This window comes from Empidonax traillii, unplaced genomic scaffold (genome assembly GCF_003031625.1).
Source record: "Empidonax traillii isolate 1590-97213 ecotype Southwest subspecies unplaced genomic scaffold, ASM303162v1 scaffold365:size559728, whole genome shotgun sequence".
Classification (NCBI taxonomy): Eukaryota; Metazoa; Chordata; class Aves; order Passeriformes; family Tyrannidae; genus Empidonax; species Empidonax traillii.
In genome coordinates this window covers 468,784-493,076 of record NW_020955558.1, presented here as the reverse complement: position 1 = coordinate 493,076, position 24,293 = coordinate 468,784, and the positions used below count along the sequence as shown (strand labels likewise).

Sequence of the window (24,293 nt, the reverse complement as noted above, 5' to 3'; positions counted from 1 at the left end):
CATCCCACTGGTGGGAAGTGAGTGAGCAACTGGATGGGCACTTAGTTGCTGGCCAGGGTCAAACCACCACATTACAGGTAGATCTTTCAGTTTTTACTTTTAAGTTTCTAGTTTTAATTTCTGGCATGCAACATTGTCAGGTTTGATACCTGACTACAGAATTATGACAAGGCAGCTAGCATTTTTCTCAAAGTTTCAGAGTATATCAGCCCATAATAACAAAGTGAGAAATTCAACTTCCACATTTAGAAAAAGGTTTTAATCCTTAATATGTAAGAGTCAGAAACAAAACAAAATCTCACACTTCTAAAACAACTTCAGTATTCTGGCATCCAAGAGTCAACACTTTGAGCACCAATGCGCCTTTCTCCTCCAAGTTAGCTTAAGCATTTTAAGTGAACAGCCCAGTTTGGTTTTTAGCCATCATTGATGGCACTTCAGAGTTCTGGAGACAGCCTTGCGTTCAAAAACAGACTGAGAAATTCCCTGTGTGCCACATGCACACTCTGCCTGTTGGACTGACACCATGCAGTGAGGTCTGCCAGTATTTTGTCAGCGGCCGCAGGCCTTCCTGCATCTCCCACTGCTGAGAGAAGGCCACAGGCAAACTCACTCTCCCATTTGTGCCTGCTGGCACAGATACAGCTGGGCCCCTGATGCCTGAGGGGATGCACACACTGTTTGCCTCCTGGGGAAAGGAGTCTGAAGGCACACAGATAGAGGGACAGACAGAGACACCAACATGCACCAATGTCCCAGCTCCCTTGGTGGCCGCAGCATCTGCTGTCCCCATTTATACCAAGCCCCTCAAGATTTGAGCCCCTCAAGATTTGCACTGGTGTTTGTGTCAAACTTTGAAATTGTTTTTTAGTTGTCATTCAGTAGCTGCAGCTGGACAGTTATGACTAAGCGATTGCATTGTGGATGCCATACACTTGGCTAATCTTTTGTTTGAAGAAAAATAGAAGACAATCCCAAGATGAATGGGCTGTCTGGATAAGAGCCAGCAGAACTGAGCAATAACTAGGGGAAAGAGAAGAGTCCAAGTGTATCCACAAGAAAGTGAATCTGGTGAAGGGTCTGGACCACAAATCTTATAAGAACAGATGAGGAAGCTGGTGTTGTTTAGCCTGAAGAAGGGGAAGCTCAGAGGGGCCCTTATCACTCTACAGCTACCTGAGAAGAGATTGTAGCCAGGTGGGGGTTGGGCCTCTTCTCCCAGGCATTAGCCATAGGACAACAGGATACAGTGTTAAGCTGTTACCGGGGGAGGTTTAAATTGGACACTAGGAAAAATTCCTTTACAGAAGGGGTGACTACATATTGGAATGGGCTGCCGAGGGAGGTGGTGGAGTCACTGTCCCTAAAGCTGTTCAAGGAAACTCTGGACGTGGCACTCAGTGCCACGGTCTATTTGACATGGTGGTGTTGTCATGCGTTGGACTCGATGATCTCAGAGATCTTTTTTTTTTTTTGCAGCCGGGGATTCTGTGATTCTGAGAAAGTGCAGATTCCAGCAGTGAGAGGCCGCGGCCACCGGCTCATAGACCACCTACCCAAAACAGATCCCAGATTTAAGTGGAGGGAAGAACTGCGCCTGCGGACTAACTAGCGAAGAGGGGTTTGAGTACTAATTGACAGAAAAGCCATGCCATTCGCAAACAATGCACGCTGATGTTTTCGCCTGCTGAGAGGCACGAACTGGTGGCAGTTCCACCGCCCGGGCAGCCGGCTCTGGGCCCTGGGCCCAGGGCGGGCTCGGCGCGGCCCCGCCCGTTGCCATGGCGGCCACGCCGCGCGCTCGCCCCACCCCGCCCGGCCCTCGCCGCCGCCCCGCGAAGATGGCGGACGGCGGGGCAGCGCCCGCGCACCGCGACGGGGACGGGGACAGGGACAGGGACAGGGACAGGGACGCGGCCGGGGCCGCCGGCGGCCGCAGGGATCGGCCGCCCCGCAGCAGCGGCCGCCCGCCCAGCGCCCGGGATCTGCAGGTGAGAGGACGGCGGTGGGCGTCCCGCTGCCGGGGCGGGGCCGGGCGGGGCGGAGCGCCGCGGCCTCTCGGGGGCGCCCCAGGCCTTCCCTGGGGGCGCCTCAGGCCCTCCGTCGGGCTGCCCTCAGGGGAGCGGGCGGTGCGTGGGTTCTCAGCCGGGGCTGCCCTGGCGTGGGCTCTTTCGGTCCTTCCGCCGCCCACGCCCCCTCTGAGGTTGGGATGGGAAGGATGCCGCTGAAAAAGCACTAGGCCCCTTGGGAAACGGTGGGTGGTACTGGGCGGGAACTCTCCAAGGAGCTGGAGAGGTTCTCCCGACACTTGAGTATCTGGGTTCTAACCGTACTTGAAGTTATTTCTGCGCCATTGTGTTTCCTGATTATTTGGTAGGAATGTCTTGTCCCGCGTGACAATGTCAGTCTCTGCAGATGGGGTGTGAGACTAAGGACAAGACCTTTCCCAGGTGTACATGGGAAAATTGGAGTGTGATCACAAATGTAGTTCAGCACTGGTATTTAAAGGCTTAATTACAAACCCTTTTAGCAGTATTCCTTTTTTGTGCGTGTCTTTGACACTGCATGAAGGTTCGAGATATTTGAGCAACAAATCGATTGGAAAACAGGTGTAACTGTCCCTGTTTTATTTTATTGTACATAAATAACAGAGAAAAATGGGTATTGTTTTTGATTTTTTGTTTTGTTTTGTTTTTTTACCTTGGTTACTATTTGGAATCTTCATCTTGCTGAGATTAATTTTGATACAATCATAGAACGATTTGGCTTGGAAGGGGCCTAAAGATCTAGGTCCAGCACCTCTGCCATGTGCAGGGACACCTTCCACTAGACCAGGCTGCTCAGAGCCCTATCCAACCTGGCCTTGAACACTGCCAGGAATGGGGCATCCACAAATTCTCTGGGAAACACATTCTGGTGCCTCACTTCCCTCTGAATAAAGAATCTTTTCCTAACATCTAATTTAAATTTCTCTTCTTTTAGTTTAAAAGTATTCTGCCTTGTCCTATCACTATCTACCTGTGTAAAAAGTCACTCTCTGCCTTTTTTATAAGCGCCCTTTAAGTACTTAAAGGCCACACTGAGGTCTTACTGGAGCCTTCTCTTCTCCAGTGTTATTGTTGCAATAATCTCTAGTATTGCTTTATTCCTGTTACAATATATAACAGTAATAAAGTCTATGTGGATACTTTTGGTTCATAAGGTATTAGTCAACTGCAGCAGACAGGCATTTTGGGTTGATTCTTATGGATAAAGTGCTAAAACCCAAGGAAGTACCCCCCTGGATCAGGGTAGCTGACCATCCATCCCTCCATCCCTCCCTCCATCCCTTCTTCCATCTACCCATCCATCCATCCATCCCTCTGTGTACTTAATTTGTCATGGCACTGTAAGAGATGCAATGTGAGGAATGCACAGAAGCCTGACCATGTCCTTTTATACTCCCTCAGCATCCCTCAGTTTTTGGATTAGGGATGGTACAGGGTAGATCTTTGCCTATTCAGTTTAGTGTCTGCTTTTGTACATGTTGTCTGTGACCTACCCAATCAGCTTTACATGTCTAAAAGGTATTTGCTTGTTTCCTTAAGTAGAGTGGGGGTCTTCAGTGGTTTTCTTAAGCTGTCTTTTTACTCAGTTTAATTTTCTTAATGGGTATAATTCCTCAGTTCATATTTTTCCCTGCAGAAAATGCCTCACAATAATGTGGGGTTAATATTTTGTGTTCATAGCAGTGTGTTTTGAAGGACAGATGATGTTCCATTTTACTTTAATGTGTATTCCTTCAACATAGAACTGCGATGAAATTGTAGCCTAGTACCTTTTCTGGTGTGTATGACATCAATTGCATAGTGTGAACAAAATGGTTTGGATGCAAAACTGAAGATGATTCGACAAGCAAAGTATCCAGGACAAAAGTAAGATTGCTAAAAATGGCATTTTAGGTGTCCCTTGCACAAGTTCCTAAAAATGAACTTGCCAGTGATATGGCAGCTTTTAGTGCATCTTTATGAAAAAGCTGAGTTTTGTTAAGTATTTGCAATGATGTCTTGAATTCAAGCCAGCAAGGCTGAATTTGTTCTTCATTCCCGTACAAGCTTATTTGAGGTCTTTTTTTTCAATTTCTATGTAAAATGTTTGTAATATTTATTATTTGCTGCCCAGTCTTATCAGAGGATTACGTAGCTATTTTAGTTTGTTAACACTGATGAGCTGATGCTTAACATCTACCTGTGTATATACTCTGTGATTCTGAATCTAGTACAGGCCTAATGTAGCTAGTGAAGCTGTGTGAACAATATGAGACCAGAGTACAAGTTGCAAGTCAGAATGGCATTTAAGCATTGTGTGGGGTTTTTTTTCATAAAGCAGAAAGGAAGCTGAATTTTAGTTGGAGTTTCTCACATTGATGTTTCTAATTTTCTGGAGAGATGCACATTTCACATTGATTTTTGCCTTGTTTCAGTTCCACATGTAGTTCTAGAGTTGCAGACTTCTAAAAAAGAGTTCTGTTTCCTACAGCTGGCCTTGGCAGAGTTATATGAAGATGAAGCTAAAAGGCAGGCATTGTGTTCTGACAAACCAACAGCTACAAAGATCAGTAATACAAAAGTATCACAGAGGTAAGACATGCTTTGTACTTGAGAAAAGTGTGGATAGGTGCTGTATTAGCTCACAAAACTTCATCATGGTCATAATCTAGAATTGTGAATTCCTGCAGTAATGTGTTGTCTGTCTTCTCAGAATGCTTTAAAATTGTATTTATTTAAGAGCCTTTGTCTGTATGGTATTTCAGGAATTCCAAAACACTTTAAACCCACTTCAGATAAGACTAAGATGCTGTAAGTGAAATGCAGTGTTACACTTTGTTTATACAGACATAATTTGGAAATTTGCTGTCAGAAAAATACTGCAGTTACTGGTTTCGTCAGAGTTTAGCAAATAACTTGTTTGTGTGAAACTTGCAAGTGAGCTGCTTTCAGTGTTGTATTTATGTCAATACCTGATGAGACAAATAGTAATTTGTAAAATTATTAGTCTGTTCATTAGTAGGCAGCTATGGGGTGACAGAAATAAGAAAGACTTTCTAATTAATTTATCTGGGTTGGGCAGGTGGAAGGAAAAACATATCTATGTACAAATCCAGGTTTTGCTAGCCTGCAGTGTTTGCAGTTCACATAGCATGTGAAGATTCCATGTAGTCTTGAATGTTTTATGAAGAAATCTTGCCAGCTTTTAATTAGTTTTTTTTAAATCATGTGAAGAAGAAAAGTTTGTACATCGTTAGTGTCAGTGATGCCATAACAAGTCTTGTATTTGGCTTGTCTTTTAATTGCTGCTGCCAGTGTGGATCTCTGTGTTGAAGGAGGTTAAGTAAAAGAAAAGATCTTAGTCACCAGCGTCATGCTTCCAGTACATTTGTAAATTCAGATCTCTTCAGGAAGAGAAATTTTAGCACAGTGTGTGACACTTGGAAAATAAGATCTGTTTTGGTGACTTTTTTTTTGTTTGTTTTGTTGAAACCTATGAAGTTGACTAATCAGCTCCATAGAACAAAGTTTACAAACAAACAAGCAAACAGCTTCATTTGCCAATACATATTGTGAAGTTACAACTTCCCTCTCCCAACCAGAGGAAATACCATTTCTCAAATACTTCAGTGTGATAGTTGGCAATCACACTGGAATCTGTCTGAGAAAGAAGAGATGGCAGCTATTTGCATGGTATCCAAAACAAGATTTTTCTTTTAGTAGACTTCAGTTTGCTCTCAGATGAGCAGTGCATTAATTGTAAGGAAACGTAGTGCTGCTCTTGAAGTCACCTCCTCAGCTTGCCTTCCACACTTGCAGGTATAGAAGATGACTCTGAGCCCTTCTGTCATGTTGTGTGAGCTCCTTAGAGAAACTTGCAACTGTGGGCACACAAACACAAACCCCACAAAACCTACAATGCGACAAAGGATGAAAATAAAATTAAATTATTAAAACTGAAGTTAAAAGTGTTTCTAGTGCACATGATCTAAGTCCATAATAATACATTTTTTTTCTGAGAAAGTAATGAGAAGCAGATTCTTCCCTGAGATGTAGAGTTACATTGTTTCATCAACACTGATACTTAAAAAAGAAGTGGCTGGCTCCGCTACACTTTGATTTCAAAGGTATAGTAATCACACAAATTGCATAAATCTGAACTAGTGATCTACCATTACTCATATAGCAGGCTGTATGTATGTTCTTATCCCATGGTAGTTGGCTACCTCATATACATCTTATATTAATGAGTTTTATCAAGTCCTACAGGATAAGGGTGTATATCTGCATAGCTTTTCCTGGCATTGTGCAAGCTAACAACCCTGGATTCTGAAACAGCTGTTGACCTTCCATGTATCGTGTGTTATCTGTGGGACCAGCAGTGGCATAAAGCAGAATTCTGCATAACCTATGCTAGAATAGATCTGCAATGACCATCCTGCCATCTGTTAATGCTGCATGACTCTGCCATACGTGTGCCCTTTCCTGCTTATTCACTGAGAAGCATTCATGGCTATGGACCTTCGCACAGGAAAAAAAAGAAAAACGAGGCCAGAAAAAACACAACAACTCGATATCCTTAGTTTTTGAAAAAGAAGTGGTTTCAGAAGTTAGATGTGAATTACTTAGTAAAGTGTATGTACTGGTCATCTTCAAACGTTTTCTTTTATTCTCTTGGCAGTCTTAAACTGGATTCTCTTAGAAGGTTGAGAAAACCAGAGAGAAGCATGAGCGATGACAAAGAAAACCAAAGGTATTTTTAAAGCAAAAAAAAAAATAATTTAACAGTTGTGAAAGGAATTGGGGTTTTTGTCACATTCACACTTTGGTCCCTCCTGTTTTTTCAAAATGTGTGTGAGCAGGTCTGTCCTGCAAAGGGCTAGTAACTGCAGGGATGCCGTGTGACTTGTTAGAGTAAGTGTTAGCAGTACACTGCTGTAGTAAAACTGTTAGCAGAATCTGACTGTGGTGATTAGGACCTGTAGATGCCTTAACATATGACTGTGTGGTGTAAAGATTGTAACTTACACTTGTACTCAAAAAACTTTTTTGCCTTCTCTCAAATATCCTGAGTTCTTCTTTGTATCCATTGTTCAAATATTTGAGTACTTCCTTTCTTGAATGAATGAAAATTATGAGAGTTCTTGTTTCGTCTCCTTACCACTATCATTCTTTTAAATCTAATAATTAAAGATTTTCCATATAAATGGCAGTTGGGATAATAAATAAGGATTTATGTACAAAGGGGAGATGTTACTAAGGGAATCACAGTTATGTGACATCATAAAAGAGTATGGTTGTGTAGTACCTCCATACCTAATACTGGTTTTTGGTAACTCTAAAATATGGTGGAATGAACACATTTTGAAGTCAGTAGCCTGAGAGACAGTTTCTCATGGATTAGTTAATTTACCTTGTCCCAAGTGGTTAAATGTAAAAGTTGAGAAAAGTAGGAAGCACTTATTAATGTTTCCTGTAATCAAAGACAAAACACTCAGGTTTGCCAGATTATGTATTTATATACAGATTCTTTTACAGCATCTGTTCTGTTGTTATTTGGAGATTATAATGCCCTTCTCAAGGAATATCTTGATCTTCATAATCAAACAGATACAGTTTTGAATTATTGAACTATTTTGAATTATTTGTAGCTTAACATTTCATCTTCATGAGCTGGTAATGGGACTATGGTGAAGAAAAAAACTCCACAAATTAGCTTTCACAGCAATTTCTGCAAGTTTTAAAATGCCTTGAAAGGTTAATTAAATTTATTTAAAAATTTCCATTTCTAGTGTGGAAATATGGAGTGGGAATATGCTAGATCTGTGAATTAAAAAATCAAATTTTGGCACTGTTCCGGTTTTCCAGAAAAAGTTACACATATGTTCTGCCAAGGTGAGGCTAGTTGTGACCCATGCACAGGAGTCTCCCTGAGGAGATGTGTCTTTCTGGGAGCAGGTGACATCCATATGAGATGCACAGCTGCATCAGGACTGTGTTCACTTATAACATATGGACCTGCTCTCTAACCTCTGGGATCTGGTTGGTTATTAGTGAAATGCCGTGGTGTAGTGCTGCTTGGATTACTGGGAAGGTCAGAACCAAATGAAAAATTTCTGTGATCAGAATGAAAAGGTTTTGTACCAAATTTATCTCCTTGTTATTTTTTTTCTTTTGATGGAAAGATTAAAAATTATGCTCGTCCTTTAAAGCATTGTTGCTTATGTACATTACTACTCTAAAGATTTTATTCAGGTGACTCAGAATACAGAGGATTACAGATTTCTGGGGCTTCCAGTAATCCGAGTAAAATTGTTGCTGAACTCTTCAAGGAAGCAAAAGAGCACGGAGCTGTCCCGTTAGATGAAGCCTCAAGAGCATCTGGTGATTTCGGTAAAGCTAAGGTAAAAGTTAAAAGATGCTTTGATGTCTCTTTGCATTAGTGTCTCTGAAACTCATCAAACCACATCAGAGCAAGTCCACCTTTTTGTTGTTTTCAAATAGCAGAGGATTTGCTCAGCACAATTTTGTATTGTCTGTGCTCCAATAGCTTGATCTAGAAAATAAACAGAGGAAGACCTAAACAATTTCAGAGGAAATCATTAGACATCATCATGAACTGGAATTATTTGCTTTGTTTTTAATTATAATTGCTTACAAAAGAAACCAGACTAAATTTGTATCCCAAATCAAAATCTCTTACCTGTAGAATTGCTCCTAGAGGGTAGTGATCAGCAGTTCAGTGTTCAGATGGAGACGGTATCCATATTGGGACCAGTGCTGTTCAATACCTTCATCAGTAACACAGACAGTAGGATCAAGTGCACCCTCAGCAAGTTTGCAGGTGGCACCAGACTGAGTGCTGTGGTTGACATGCCTAAGGGATGGGATGCCATCCAGGGGAACCTGGACAAGGTGGAGAAGTGGACCCATGGGAACCTCGTGAGGTCAACAAGACCAGGTACAAAGTGCTGCACCTCTGTCAGGGCAGCCCTCGGTATCAATATAGGTTGAGACATGAACAGACTGAGAGCAGCTCTGTGGGGATGGACCTGGGATACTGGAGGATGAAAAGCTAGACACAACTCAGCAATGTAGACTCACAGCCTAGAAAGCCAAACGTATCCTGGGCTGCATCACAAGAAGCGTGGCCAGCAGGGTGAGTGAGGTGATTCCACTGCTGTACTTCACTCAGGTGTGAGACCTGAGTGTACTGCATCCAGCTCTGGTGTCCTCAGCACAGGAAGGACATGGACCTGTTGGAGTGACTCCCAAGGAAGGCCACAAAAATAATCAAAAAGATAGAGCATCTCTCCTATGAGGACAGGGGTCCTATAAGAAAGATGAGGACAGACTTTTTAGTAGAGCCTGTGTTGATAGGGCAAGGGGTAATGGTTTTAAACTCAGAGGGTAGATTCAGTCTAGATATAAGGAAGAAATTTTTTACAAGTGTAGTAAAACACTGGATCAGGTTGCCCAGAGAGGTCTTGGATGCCCCATCCCTGGAAACATTCAAGATCAGATTGGATGGGGCTCTGAGCAGTGTGTTCTGGTTGAAGATGTTCCTGCTTGTTGCAAAGGAGCAGTTGGTCTAGATGACCTTTAAAGGTCTCTTCCACCCAAACTATTCTTTGATTCTTATGTTTGAAAAAGTGTACAGAATAGTAACTGAAATGCATCACACAAAACTTGCTTAGCCTGATTATGCTTGCTAGGTATAATTTCCCACTTATAAAATAAATGTTATAACAGAGTATTTGATTTTTATCACAGGAACAAGTTTGTGAATCCCTTTTTTTTTTTTTTTTGCACCTAGATAAGAATTTTAATAAACTGTTTCAGATAATTATTTCAATAAGCTTTTCTATGTATTTTTTCCAGTCATTTTCTGGTGGTGGATATAGATTGGGTGACTCATCACAAAAGCACTCTGAATATATATATGGAGAAAATCAGGATGTAAGTAAAATTCTGAGTACCAGAAAACAGAACCTCCAACACATGCCTGTTTAATCCTGTTTACAGCTTGAAATGCCAGTATTACTGTAACTATGTCTATGAACAGAAAATAATACCTAAATATTAGGTGTGTGTTAAGTAGAAATTGTTAAATTGTCCAAAGAGAACAGATGTTCATTGCATATCCCTAAAGCCTCCATTAAGGAATTGTCAGATGTGAATTACTTTGAAATTCTTAGCACACCTTCCTTTCAGTTACTTTCCACCAGGTGTTGTTCTGCATTCTCTTTGCTGTGCTGACATTTTAATCCTTCTGAGAATTGATTCTTCTTGTAGCTTGCAAAGTAGCCAATCTCAAACTGGAGGACATTGGTGTATTCTAGGAAAGGTGAAGCAGCATGTTAGAGACCTTTTGACATTGTCTGGCCTTTCTTTTCTATCAGTTAAAAAGCAGGATGTGAGGGAAAGGGTGAGGAAAAACAAAGTTCTCTGCACTTTGACATTTTTGTGAATGGCTGGAAAAAGTGTTAAGCTCATTTAGAAAAAAACCCAAGAAATAGGTAAGGCCAAGAGTTGAGTGAGGATATGGTTCTGGATGGGTGGTGCTATCATATCACTGGGAGCTGCTACTTTCTACTCTGCTAAGTAATCCTCGTAGTCTTCAGTTAATAGCCATCTGTACTCAGCCAGAAACCTGTTGCAGTGGACTTACTGTAACTGGGAGCAGGGATAGTTTTCCAAGGGAAAGCCAGTTTTTCTGTCTAGGGAAGGCTAGTTATGCTGGACTGCAAGGCAGTTGCAAGGGAGAGGTGCAGGTTTTGAAGCTGAAAGGCTCTGGCTGGACCTTATATGTAGCAAAGAAAGTAGGGAAGGAAGGAGGCTGGATTCTCAGCATTTGAACTGAGTGGAGGTAGTATCAATTTCATTGGAGCTCAGCATGTTAAAATTTCAGGAAAGTAGTTTTGGCAGTATCAGCTGTAATTTGTAATTTTATGGGTTTATTTCTTAATTTATCAACAAAAATGTTTACTGCTTTTAAAAGTAATTGGAATGCTGTCAAGATGCACAGTCACTGTATCATACTTTATGTCATGGATAGCACATTAAGAGATTTTTTCCCCAGGTGTAAAAGTGGTGTCAAAGTAGATAGTAGTTATTTGCTTTTTTACAGAAAAATCTGACAATGACAGTTACTGTCCAGTGCTCTGTTCTTATTTTGTCATTTTTACTCTTGTTTATGATCTGGTACAAAATCTGTTAAATGTAGATCAAAACTTGTATTACTAATTTGTATGAAATTGCACTGCTTTATGTGTCTGTCTTCCTTTCTCTTTTTATTCCACTTTTTTTGCTTCATAGGTTCAAATTTTGCTGAAACTGTGGAGGAATGGCTTCAGTTTAGATGATGGCGAGTTGAGATCCTATTCAGACCCAATAAATGCTCAGTTTCTTGAGTCTGTTAAAAGAGGGTAAGTTAAAATGGCAACTTTTTTGATGTGTGACTTTCAAGTGAAGTGAAGAAAAATGCTTTCTCCACATGTTTATTACTATTAAAACCTCTAGGCTTCTTCTCTGCCTGCACCCATAAAATGTATGCATGGGGCATTTAAAAATTTGGAATACTTTGGTTCCTCTGGTGGTTTAACTCTGAATAGTACTTGTTACTGCAGCTTTTGGATTCACATGTTTTGTTTGCTCGTTCTGTGTTTTGACTGTCAGTATATTTTAGGTTTTGACTGTCAGCTCACTGATTTTTTTTTTCTTCCCTTATGATGAAATCGATTTGTAAAACAATTGAGTGTGACTTTCAAAGTAAACATACTATTAATATTAACTCATACTGTGTGTGTATATTTTACAGTTTGCAGTTCAGAATGTAATTGGGAAAGTTTTTATCTTTAATTAAGGGAAATTCCTATGGAACTGCAGCGACTTGTTCATGGTGGCCAGGTTAATTTGGATATGGAAGATCACCAAGAACAAGAATATGTGAAGCCCAGACTGCGCTTCAAAGCTTTCAGTGGCGAGGGACAAAAACTTGGAAGGTGAAAAACGCCAGATTTTCTATTCTGTGCTCTGTGTTCATATCCAGTTTCATTCCTGTGACTGAACATTTCAGACTACTTTGTCCAAAAGTGCATAACTTCAAGTTGGTCAGAATAAACAGTAATGTAACCTCAGCTCTGCCAATCATCAGCTTTTTCACATAACAATTATAGCCTTTGAAACATCTTATCCATCTGACTTGATATTAGCTGTTGAACTGTAAATAATTCTAGGTTTCTGGTTGTCATTGAATTTATTAATATATTTAGTTGTGCAAAAAAGGTATTACTGGTGTGCTTCTTCAAGTACTTTAATTCAACAAATGATTCTTTGCTGTGTTTAGTCTATATTCTTTTTAAAAATGAGGAAATATGCTCAGTTAAACTGAGAAGGGGGTAAGCTCTGGTAGAGGTTAAATGGGGAGCAATTGTATATGATAACTTCCTCACATGAGCATTTGCCCAGATTACGGAAGAAAATAGCTGAGCAAGAGGGGAAGTTTCACATATAAGAAAATGTGCACACCAGTTTTATGGTGTTTTTGATTGTTTGGGTAGCTGATGAAGTCTCAAGGACGTAAGCAATGAAAGGAGCAGCCAAATGGTTATCTCCAATCATCTTTATCTTTACTAGTTGTAAAGAAGTCCACATGCTCTGTGGTGGTGATCAATGTCTTGTTAATATCATTTGTGCTGCAAAAGGATGGGGCTTGCCTAGGGTCATAAAGTAATGCTCCTGAAAGCAATTCCTAAAGCATTTTGTGTCAGTTTAGTGCACTATAATGGTATATGATTATATTTTAATGTAGTCCAGGATATATGATATATGAATCTTGGTATCAGAGGCATCTGTCATTTCATGCTCTATAAGCATAAACAAATATAGTTCTATTTGTACTTGGTTACCTATTTAAAATCATGCAAATGTAATGATATCACAATTATAAGAAAAATATTAAATATTGCAATCATTGACAAGAAACTACAAAAGCATTATTTGCGTCTAGTAGAAAAGCTGTGTTTATACTTAGTTCTGATAACTGAGAGGATTTTCGCTGCTCATTTGTACTAGTTATATGTGGTAGTTATTCAATGAAAAAAACAACTGAAACATTCAGTTCTGGTTTGACTCAATTAGTAACAACTGGTTGGTTGTTTTTTTTTTTCAATCTTTCAGCCTTACACCTGAAATAGTCAGCACGCCTTCTTCCCCAGAGGAGGAGGAGAAATCCATTCTTAATGCGCCTGTTCTGATTGATGATTCCATGCCAGCAACTAAAATTCAAATTAGATTAGCAGATGGAAGCCGATTAATACAAAGATTTAATCAAACACACAGGTAAATTGATTCTGCATCAATGCAGGTAACTGTAACTATTTTGATAAGTTTGTGTTTTGTCATTAAATGAGTATCAGCAAGACATCAAAAAGGGGGAAGTACAGCTCCACTGAAGTGTACAGATCTGTCATTTTTATTACTATGGATAGTAATTATTAATATGGATATAATTATTAATATGGATATACTGATAAATTGGCTATCAAAGCAAAATTCTTTATTTGAAAACACAGGATATTTTATAACTGCAAAGTCAGAAACTTCTATAGCCAATTATGTCCTGTGATTTTTTTAAGGGCACAGCACAAGCCATAACTGTTCTCAAGATGACTGAAATCTGGACAGGCCTACTATGTAGTCATCCCATTCCTAGGCCTTTTCTAGGAAGAGCAGGTGGATGACTCAGAAAACACAATGAAAACACTTTATTGCGAAGTGTGGAGTATAGTATCATTTGGAATATAGACCACACCGTGGGCAGAGAAATCCTGTGGCCCATAATCAGGAGCTCCAGCTTCCTACCTTGTTATGTTTAAGAGCGTGGCTAAACATGACAAGGGTTCTGAGTGTGGGCTGCAGCCCATTTGCAGAAGGATATATAGACACAACATGCTCATTTGCAATTCTGGCACGTGGATTGGACATAACGCTGAGACCCAACTTTTGTTTTGTTTTGGATGGTCAACTCCTAAGAATTGGCAATGTGGGAACTTGGTGGGGTCTTTAGATCTGATAGTAGCTTGCTTGCTCTGATTAGAGCTTGCCACCAATTTTATTGACGTTGGGGCAGTGCCACAAATTGTGTTGGCCAACCCCATTTATTTACCTAAGAGGTTGATTTAGTGCAAGGTTCTGCAAAGCTCTGCTTTCCACTACATGGGTAAGAGAACTTTGGGCAGAGGGCAGAGATTTGGGCAGTAGTCCACCAACGCTTAAACAGAATTCGAGCCAGCCTTGATTTGAAATCTGCACCATTGTGTTAGAGGACAGGTGAAACTTGAATCCTGACTTGGAGTTCCATGTTAATATTGTTACATGGGCAGTTCACCTGTTTCCTTCTTTTTCTTCTTGCTCAGAATAAGGACAACCTGACAATATACACAGACAACAATGGGGCAATTTTAGCTGAGGTGCCAATTGGGAGGAAGATACAGCAATAATTTTTGATACTTGAGCAAACCTGCTAACGTAAGCTGATAGTACAGGCCCGGCTCCTTTCCTCACAGCACCTCTGCAGAAGTGACTTAGAGAAGCCTGAGGGCTCATTGGGAGCCTCTGTGACCATGCTGTGTGTTCTTCTGTCTGCGTGAAAGGGTCAAAGTGATAAACTTGCCAGTAACATCTGTAACCAAGAGTGTGTTGGCAGGGTATTTTAATCATTATTAACTTTCTTTTGGCTGCGAATCTTTTTAGTTACCCTTGACTTATGCACGATCAAAAACAGCTACTAAAGTGCACTGCTTATCTCAAAGGCCTCGAAGACTGATAGAAAGCTGAAGTCCCTGATTATTTGCTACAATAAATTTGCCAACTTATTAATTACAAAAGATGTTCAAAGATTTATTCTCAGCTTAATGTCTTAGGGGAGAAACCTGACATTTCATATTTTTATCTCAAAAATACTATTTTTTTAATCAATGTCTTATAAAATTAAATTAGTATTGTCATACTGTTGATGTGATTGTTTTGTTAACTTGTTCAGAAGTGCCAAGGGAAGTTAGGGGAAACCTCTTGCTATGAAAGTGCATTAATAATTCCTGCCTGCTTTCTCTTCACTGTTACCATATATTTTAAGATTCCCCCCTCCATTAATAATTTCACCTTTCCGGAATATAGTAACGTGGTCTGACTCTTGGGTGTGGTCCTGTGCAGGGATAAGGGTTGGACTCGATGACCCTTATGGGTCCCTTCCAACTCAGCATATTCTGTGATTCTGGTAATTAACAATGAAATTTTTGACAGTGATGTTGAAATTACTTGACTTCCTGTGTTAGATATCAGTTTGTAATTTATTCCATGTTACAAATTTTGTTTCTGTTATTTGAGAAAACAGGCAACATTCATGCACAGATTTCATGTCCATGTCCTTTTCACAGGATTAAGCACATTCGAGATTTCATTATCCAGTCCCGTCCAGCCTTTGCAACAACTGATTTTGTTCTTGTGACTACCTTTCCAAATAAAGAGCTAACAGATGAAAGCCTGACACTACAAGAAGCAGATATACTTAACACTGTGATTCTTCAGCAATTAAAGTAATCTTATGGTTGTTGTACAATATAGGGAACCTGCTATATTGTCATACAATATGTTTCCAAAAGATGAGAGAAAGGGAATATCAGTGTCTTTTTATTTCCTCATTTCCAGGGATCAGATTTTTGGATTTCATGTCTTCCAGCTATAACATATCTAACTTTTTTATTTTAATTCTCAACATTATTCGACCTTTTTTCAGTGTTAAAATTAAGCTTCCATATGTTAGTATGTTTCAAACCACATCTTGTACTAAATGTGAAATAAGATAGGACTTTGAATCATTATTTTGGGGGGGGGGGTAAAGGAGCATTTTGCTGAAGGGGACAGTATATTTCATACAGTTGGTAAGATTTGCACTATGGAAATGTTCTATGCTGCATTGACAAACAGCCATTTGAAAACTTAGACTGTAGGTTATGTTTACCTTTCAGATTGTATTAAGGTGTTCTTTTTAATAGGTTTACAGATAATTAATGCCCTAATGTAGTTTTTGTATATTCTATTTGTAGTGTTTCATGGTGCAGTGTAATATTTATATTCTGTTTTTCTGTCATTTTCCTTGCATTGTTACTCGTATGAGTGAATCAGTCCAGGAGACGCAAACCTCAACCGTTGCAGACTATAACAGGTTGTTTTTACTGGTGTTCTCGTTGTTCTACTTGAGATGAAAATAAATACAAATTTCATTCTTCTTGAAGTTAGAGATACGTGAGAGACCACTGTGATCTGGGGAAATTATGTGATTTGGAGAAAGCCTGTGGTCACTTTGCATCTGTGTATGCAGTTGAAACCTGTGCAGCTACATGATTCTTTGCACAGTTACTTAAATAACCCCAAACAAAAATACACCAAGGTGCACAAACACAGAACTTGTCTGCTTTTGTGCATGCGAGTGACAGCATGAACATGTTAATTGGTCATGTGTTTTTGACCTGAATTTCAGGTCTTTATGTTGGGAATTTTGGCCAAAAGCATTTTGTAGTATTCAATGAGGATTTAGTTGTACAGCTTTCAGTATGCCTGTTTGGAAGCTGTATAATTAAACCTCTTAATCTTTGAAATTATATATTTTTTCAAATAACTTGCCTCAATACTGCAGTAAACAGGTAGGAATCTTATGTTGGGGGACAACAATCTGCTGTGTTTTATTAGTATGCAGTTTTATAGTATTTGAGGATTTATATCAGACAAGTGGATCACACTTGAACGGAAGGTAAATGGGCTGTTTCTCTTGTACTGATATATGTGTTAAAATTGCTGTTTTCACTGATTATTTTGTTCTGAAAATATCAATATATGTTTATTTATGCTAAGGTTATAATTTCTCAGTATATTCTTACATTTTTACCTCAAAGTAGATATTTGACTGAGTAAATTTTAAACATGCAATTGTATTTGAAGTATTTTGTTTTGCAGTCTGAATATCTGCATGATTTTAATCATAAGTCATTTCATGTGCTAAGTAATTAAAGTTTTATGTTAAAGACCACAGGCAAGACTTCTTGTTTTATTCCAAGTTTGTGTTGTGATGAAGTGGTGATTGCGTTGTGTGCCAAGTATTTAAGAATACTTGGAATTAAGAATTAAAAGGAATGGACACATACTACACAAATATTTTATATAGTAACAATTCTCTATATAAATGCAAAGTCAAAGTCATTATTGTGATATTGATCTTGGATAGTCTGTGGTTTGGGCATATTTCAATTCAGAATGTATGGAAAATTACATTGCTTATTATTTCTGAAGACCATTAGTAATTAAACACTGATATATGAAGAACAGTGGTTAACTAAATTGTAGGGTTTTTTTTCCCTGTTATGCCAAAACCCACAACTGCATATTATCAAAATCTCTTTATTTCAAATAGCTGTTGGTAAATTTTAGTGCTCAGTAGCAGCTGAGAGTAACTGGTGGTCCCAGTAGCTGACATGATTTTGTCAAGCACTAAGAAAACATATCAAAGGTTGTGTTTAAATATTTCACTGCTTCTCAGTACTTTAAAACCTACGGAACCTTCCATCTCATAATTTAATGTGATACCTTTTCTTATCATAAGTTCTCGCTCCTGTAACCTGCATCTTGGCATTTTTGGCACAACACTGTTCTTTGAGTACAGACCTGTGTGGATATGCAGTTAAGACTGGCTACAAGGGAGAAGGAACTTGGTAGAGGATGATGATCCTTCCCTCACAGTAAGGTTGCTGAGCTTGGGAGTTTCTCTTAAGCTTCCATGAAATACAGATAATTATCCTATTGCTTCCTCTTGTAGGCAGCTTATGAAAGGCTCAGGCTTCACTTCTGCTTGTCTTCCCTAGAAATCGTTTCTCACACAAGAGTCAAACAAAACCTGAATATTTTCTTTTTAAAAAATCTCAGTAATCATTTATTCTGGGTAAATGCAATGTTAGTTTTGGTTTCTTTCTTTTTTTTTTCAGCAGCACATTGAGACATTTGTGAACATCTTGCTTTAATTAAACTACTGGGCACACTTGTATAATTAGCATTTATTAGGAGTTATCTCATGCTGTTCTTGCTTTTTGGTGAAAATCTGTGCAATATTAAATGAAGGGAGGAAGAGCACACACAGGTACTCCAGGGTGCTGTTTGCCAGCTCCCTGTGCACTGAGTTACTGCTCACGTGGTCTTTAAATTGTGCTGTTCTGTGCAGGAAGAACAGACAGAGGAGATGCACCTTCCCCTTGCTCATGCTGATTAAAGCTGACAGGCCTCAGCAGAGGTGTGTGCTGTTCTGTGTGCAGGTGAGACAGGGAGCAGAGAGAGTCTGGGAAAATAAATACTGAATTGATAACACGCCAAAAGCAGTAAGCTTGTGGTGTCTCTATTGGATGGATATAGTTAGAATGGGTTCCTGAAGAGATTAAAAGTAGGACTGGTACTACTTAGCTGCTTAACAATTGTTTAAAAATAAATTTTGGAAACCCAAATATTAGTGCAGTGATAAGCAACAGTGATAAACAGGCTGCAAATATAGTGAACATTTAGTAGACTGTAGCAATCAGATCACTTGCATCAAGTGTGAATTTACAAATCTGAAACCAACTGTGAAAGACACTAAATAGCCTGGAAAACACTGGCCCTGGAATGGAGGTGGATGACAGCAGAAAAACAATGCAGCAGAACTGTTTACACCCCTTTTGAGCTTTGCAGACATGACATTGTGACTGGAAAATGATTTTAATCCCTGTGTTTGTTATTGATGAGTTTGATACTTTTTATGGTGCTGGTCCTGCTTTAGACATAGGACCAAAAAAGTAATGTGAATGATAAATTAAATGTCTTATCTGAAAAGAGCTCAAAACACAAACTTACCAGGAATAAAACAGGGAGATTAGGTGATTTTAAGTGGGCAGTTACTTCACAGAGGGAAAACATGTTAGAGGACTGTTTGGTAGAGAAAAGCATAACATGAATTGCATAACACAGCTTGTACAAAGCTGGAAACTCAGGTATTTTTAAAGTGAAGTTCAAACACATTTTTCAATAATTGAACTACTGGAATGAACCAACTTTGAAAATCAACTTTATGGTTTTTGATTTTTTGTGGTTTTTTTTTTTTTTTAATTCTCATTACTCTGGCTTTCTGTAAGATTTGTTTTAATTGCACAAATTTATTTGTGTTTGCAGCTAAGACAAAGTAAAATAAGATGTCCTAGTTTTTGAAAATCAGTTTACTTTGCCTTTGTCTATAGTCATACTTAGAATTAAAATAAATGTATGTTTCATATTTAAAGGGCTGGAGATGTTACGTACATCACTGTACATCTTCATTATTTTTATTACAGATCTTCCAAATAATATCTGCTGAACATCAGAGAACTCAGATTACAAACTAGAATTCATCTTCTTCACTTCTTACTTGCAACTCTTCTCCTTTAGAACTGGTCTTGTTATTTCCATAATTGAAAAGCTCTCTGGCAGCACATCTGAATGTTAAAGGAAAGAAACTACTTTTTAATCCAAAACTGAGAAATGAGGAGGGTATTTTAGTTCTTTTTTGTTTTCTGGGAGCTGTCTGCTCTTGAGTTAAATATGTGATCTATAAGCTACTTGTTTTAGCTCTTTCAGGGGTGTGAGAAGGTAGATGTGCTGTTATCCCACACTGCATTAAGATAAACCAAGAGAAACATTCTTAACTGTGGAATTTAAAAAAAAAAATCCATTAAGGAATTATTCTAGAAGAGCTACTATTTTACATTTATAAATCTACATCAGTCCAAATTACTTTGGTGAGATCTTAGACTATTTAAATACTAATGAGCAAGAACTCCCGAATGGCAACAACCATGAGTCATTTTTCCTATATGATATTTTTAGCTGAAGTCTGAATAGAATGAATTACTTATGCAGGGCCGTGAAGTTGGTATTTATTTCATAGAATTCTTAGTGTCTTACTAGGTGATGATATAAAAATAACAAAAAACAAACAAACCAGAATACATAGTGTTTATTAGTTCTAACCTTAACACTACCAAATAATTGCACTTTGAGGACAAAACAAACTTTCTGAATTCTGAATTAAATTTTAATTAACTTTTTCATGGAAATAGCTGTCTATGGTGTTTTGGACCAGTGGAAGACTCAGAATTTGTGCCTGCATTGTGCAAACCCCGGACAGATGTTCCATTCCAGTGAACAGAACTCATTTCTGTTTGTCTTGCAACTGTTCCTAATCAAGTTATATTAAATCATCATTAATCAGATGTTCACAACGTAAATGTCCCTACAGTCTTCTGTGATGATTTAGTTAATCCATTTTAAATTAGATTTCACAAATGAAAACTCAGCCTGAATGTGAAAATGTAAGTGGTAGTTTTTTGGAAAGCATGCCATTAATAGAAAAGAGCATAGATAAGGTATTTTATTTCTACTTGCATTTGTACTCTTTACTTAGCAAGCTGATTCTTGTTAGAAAAAAATTGTGACATTTTCAGTAAAGAAGACTTTGGCTCCAAATGCAAAACAGTGCTACCACTTTTTGTCTGTAAATAAGTACCTCAGTACATGGGAATGACATGTGAATACTAGTTTCCACTTTTTATCACTTTTTTAATGTTGGTTCTTTAGTTTTGATATGTTTTGATACTGTTTTCACATGTATGCTCTCAGTTCTTTTACCTCTAAAATTATATTCCTGCATATTTTTTTCAAAGCAATGCTACTTCCCGTAGCAGTCCCCAGATCTTGTAGTCTAGAAGGAAACACAGAAAGCAGAAGACAGAGCATAAGTGGATATAGGCAAATGGTTAAAATGTTCTTCACTGAATTATTTGCTCCTGCTCTTATAGTGTAATAGTTTGCTTCATTTTCTAAGGAGTATTCCTGAACACTCTATTTCCTGGAAACAGACACAGACCTCAGATCCAGTTGGAACTGCTTAGTAACCTCAATCACCACACAAAAAAATTGTAAGCCATGATTTGGTCTCTGTGAAAGGAGTGAATGTTTCAGCTAGGAGATTAGACAAGTAGACCGTAAAAGGATCTGCTTAGGATTCAAGTTTACTTTTTCCCCTCTATCTTAAATCCCAACACGGGAAAAGTTTGGATGAACCACTTGAGTTTTATTTTTTACACATTACCCCACCTCTACCAAAGAACTCAATAATATATGAGGTTTACTTGGCTAGTACTTTTTTTTTTTTTTTCTTGTATTCCTGTTATTGCAGAGCCCAGCCTTTGGAATAGAGTTCTCTCTGGGTTTTTTGGGTTCATAGTAATGTTTCATGGCCCAAACTAAGAAAGCAATCTTAGATTGCACATATGATAAGAATATGGTCATGGTGTCAGCAAATAAATAAATGTGAGAAAACCAGGACCTTGAAAGGATTTTGGAAGAACTTTGATTCTCCATATTTCTTCTCTAACCTGCACTGACCTCTTCCACACAGAGGTCTTCACTTCTTACTTACTCATCTAAACATTACTTTACATTTGTATAGAAAGTCTCTGAGTTCTGTCTTCCTAAGCAACTCCCTGGAGACTACTAGCTTGCCCGTAGGCACACATGAGAATAATTAAATTTAGGTTTGATGCTCAAATCCTCAGTTTTTCTGGTGGCTGGTTTCATATCTCTCAGTGTGTCTGCAGTTCCTGCAAATAGTGGCTGCCTGGTCTAGTTGCAATCTTTAGGTCTTACTGCAGTAAAACTTTAAAACAATAAAAAATTAGGTTACTGGCTTCTTCAATTCCAGCTCCCAGTGTCTGGGTAAATGCTGGGGCTGATATTGCAGTATCAGAACACGCCAACCTGGCAAGGTCTATTTGCCTTAGCTGTCTGTATGGGCGTTATTACCCAATCGACTGCGCAAGCAGAGAAGGTAGAGATGACCTGGAGTTAGCGATTTCCAAATGGCTAACTCATAGTCAAGGCCAGCAGCACACACGCATTTAATTTTATGAATTTTCTTAGAATAGTAGCATGTCCAACCTCAGATAGTGCTACTGTCTTCGTACAAGCACAGTAACTAAGTATTTATTAAATGCTGTTACAATAATGAGATATCTTTATAATGAAGAAAGCTACATTTTGCTAATAGACTTGCCACCAAGATGATTAGAGTGGTGGAGCACCTCTCCTATGAAGAGAGGCTAAGAGAATGTGAATTATTCAGACTGGAGAAGAGAAGGCTTTGGGGTGACCTAATTGCAGCCTTCCAGTAACTGAAGGGAGCCAACAAGAAAGATAGAGAAAGACTATTTAGAAGAGCATGTAGTGATAGGGCAAGGGGGGCTTCAGACTGAAAGAGAGGAGGTTTAGATGAGATATTAGGAAAAAATTGTGTTCTGTGAGGGTGGTGAGGCACTGGACGAGGTTGCCCAGAGCAGTTGTAGATGCCCCATCCCTGGAAGTGTTCAAGGTCAGTTTGGATGAGGCTCTGAGCAACCTGGTCCTGTGGCAGGGGGGTTGAAAGTAGATGATGTTCAAGGTACCTTCCAACCTAAGCATTTCTATGATTCCATGTTACTCCTAAATTAACAAATTAGTCTCCTTTCCATAGAGTAACAGTGTGATAAGGATTTCTGTAATGTATTCAGAAGAGCTTGAAATTTTGTGTAGCAGCAGTAACATCATTATAGAAAGCTTGTCTGCAGTTACAAGGATATTTAATTCCTGCAAGACAGAGTTGACAAAAAAATCTGTAACTATACTATCACAGCCATGGTCATAGTAAATGATTAGGGGGAGGTTTTTTCTATTGTCTTTATCCTGTCATTCTGAGGGAGGAATAGATTATAATTCATATCAGGTATTTCTGCTAGAAAAGTTTCAACAGATATGACAATAAAAGACACTGCCTTCTTACTCCAGCTATCATAGCACCACAGAGCTTGTAGTCTGCACTTCTCATGCAGGTTGCTGCCCCTCTTTGATAATTGTCATTCCTTCCTTTCTGTTCTTACCTCCTTAAACATCTGTCACTGAAAACGAGGGAGTCTTCTGACAGCGAAGTTTCATTCTATAGTATCAGGATCTCATCCATTATGTTTCACCTCATCCATTTTATTTGGTCTTCTGCAGCTAATGCTTCTGCTTGAGTAATGAGTTGCTTGGGTGGCTGATCACAGTTGTTTGTATCTCAAGAATTCACCTTCTTTCTGAGAGCCAGATTTTTGTCTGTATTTAAAAAATTATTTGGAAGACATGAATTAAAGCAAAAGAAAGGAAAGCAACTCTTCTTCAACTCAGTGATGAAAGATTGTTGTATTTCATGCAAACGTCAATAATGGATTCTGCTTTCTATGCCTTGCACTTCCTTTTTTTAATTTTTTTTTTACTTTTTCCATAGCTAAGCTAAATTTTTTATATCAAAGACCTTGAATCTGTTTTAACTTTTTTGACTAAGTGGACAATTATCACCTTTAGCCCAAGTTTAGGGCACTTTGGCAGTATTGCCATCCCAGTTTCACCCCAGCAATGTGATTTTAGCCATCATCGCAGCTGATCTGTCAACCCGTGACATGCCAAAAACTGCAGATATTGCAACCTAGCTGTGGGAGAACTTCCCCTTTCTGTTGTTTCTTCTCTTTTCTTTTTTTCTTGTTCCTCTGTGTCCTAAAGCAGAACAGTCTGGATTGCTGTAGAAGTCAGCAGGAATTTGTCCTTGTTCTGTGAGCCGAGGGGTTGTCAAGATAAGGAAGTTAAAAGGCAAACAAACAGAAAAAAAAATCTAGAGCAGCAAGAGTGACTCTGCTTATGATCTTCTTCCTATGAGCAATACATCAGTCCCTTGAAGGTTAAACAAGGCCAAGTGCGGGTCCTGCACCTAAGTCAGGGCAACCCCTGGTATCAAGACAGGCTGGGGTAGAACAGCTGGGAGGCAGCTCTGTGGGAAGGACTTGGGGGCACTGAAAGCCTTGACATCACCCAGCAAATGTGCACTTGCAGCCCAGAAAGCCAAACTTGTCCTGGGTTGCAGCAAAAGAAGAGGTGATTCCACCCCTCTGCTCGGGTTTCCTGAAGGATTTTGACCAGATATGGGGTCCTCAGCCCAGGAACAAGGAATGAGTGCAGAGAAGGACCACAAAAGTAAACAGAGAGCTGGAGCACCCCTCCTGTGAAGACAGTCTGAGGGAGTTGGGGCTGTTCAGCCTGGAAAAGAGAGGGCTTCATATAGACCTTAGAGCAGCCTTTAAGAACTTAAAT

The 24,293-nt window shown here is 39.1% G+C and overlaps 1 protein-coding gene across 3 annotated transcripts; it reads left to right on the top strand.

Annotated features, from left to right (window-relative positions):
- The first annotated feature begins 1,841 nt into the window (after positions 1 to 1,841).
- UBXN2B (UBX domain protein 2B) lies at positions 1,842 to 17,117 on the top strand. 3 transcript variants are annotated; one of them, XM_027892736.1, is made up of 9 exons: positions 1,842 to 1,991; positions 4,519 to 4,619; positions 6,709 to 6,780; positions 8,272 to 8,431; positions 9,909 to 9,986; positions 11,346 to 11,455; positions 11,894 to 12,031; positions 13,209 to 13,370; positions 15,467 to 17,117. In XM_027892736.1, exons 1-9 carry the CDS (start codon positions 1,842 to 1,844, stop codon positions 15,627 to 15,629), a joined length of 1,134 nt encoding a protein of 377 aa, XP_027748537.1. In that variant the 3' UTR covers positions 15,630 to 17,117. The 3 variants fall into 3 exon arrangements, with proteins under 3 accessions (XP_027748537.1, XP_027748538.1, XP_027748539.1); XM_027892737.1 differs by lacking the exon at positions 1,842 to 1,991 and adding an exon at positions 2,401 to 2,484; XM_027892738.1 differs by lacking the exon at positions 1,842 to 1,991 and adding an exon at positions 2,442 to 2,498.
- The last annotated feature ends 7,176 nt before the right edge of the window (positions 17,118 to 24,293 follow it).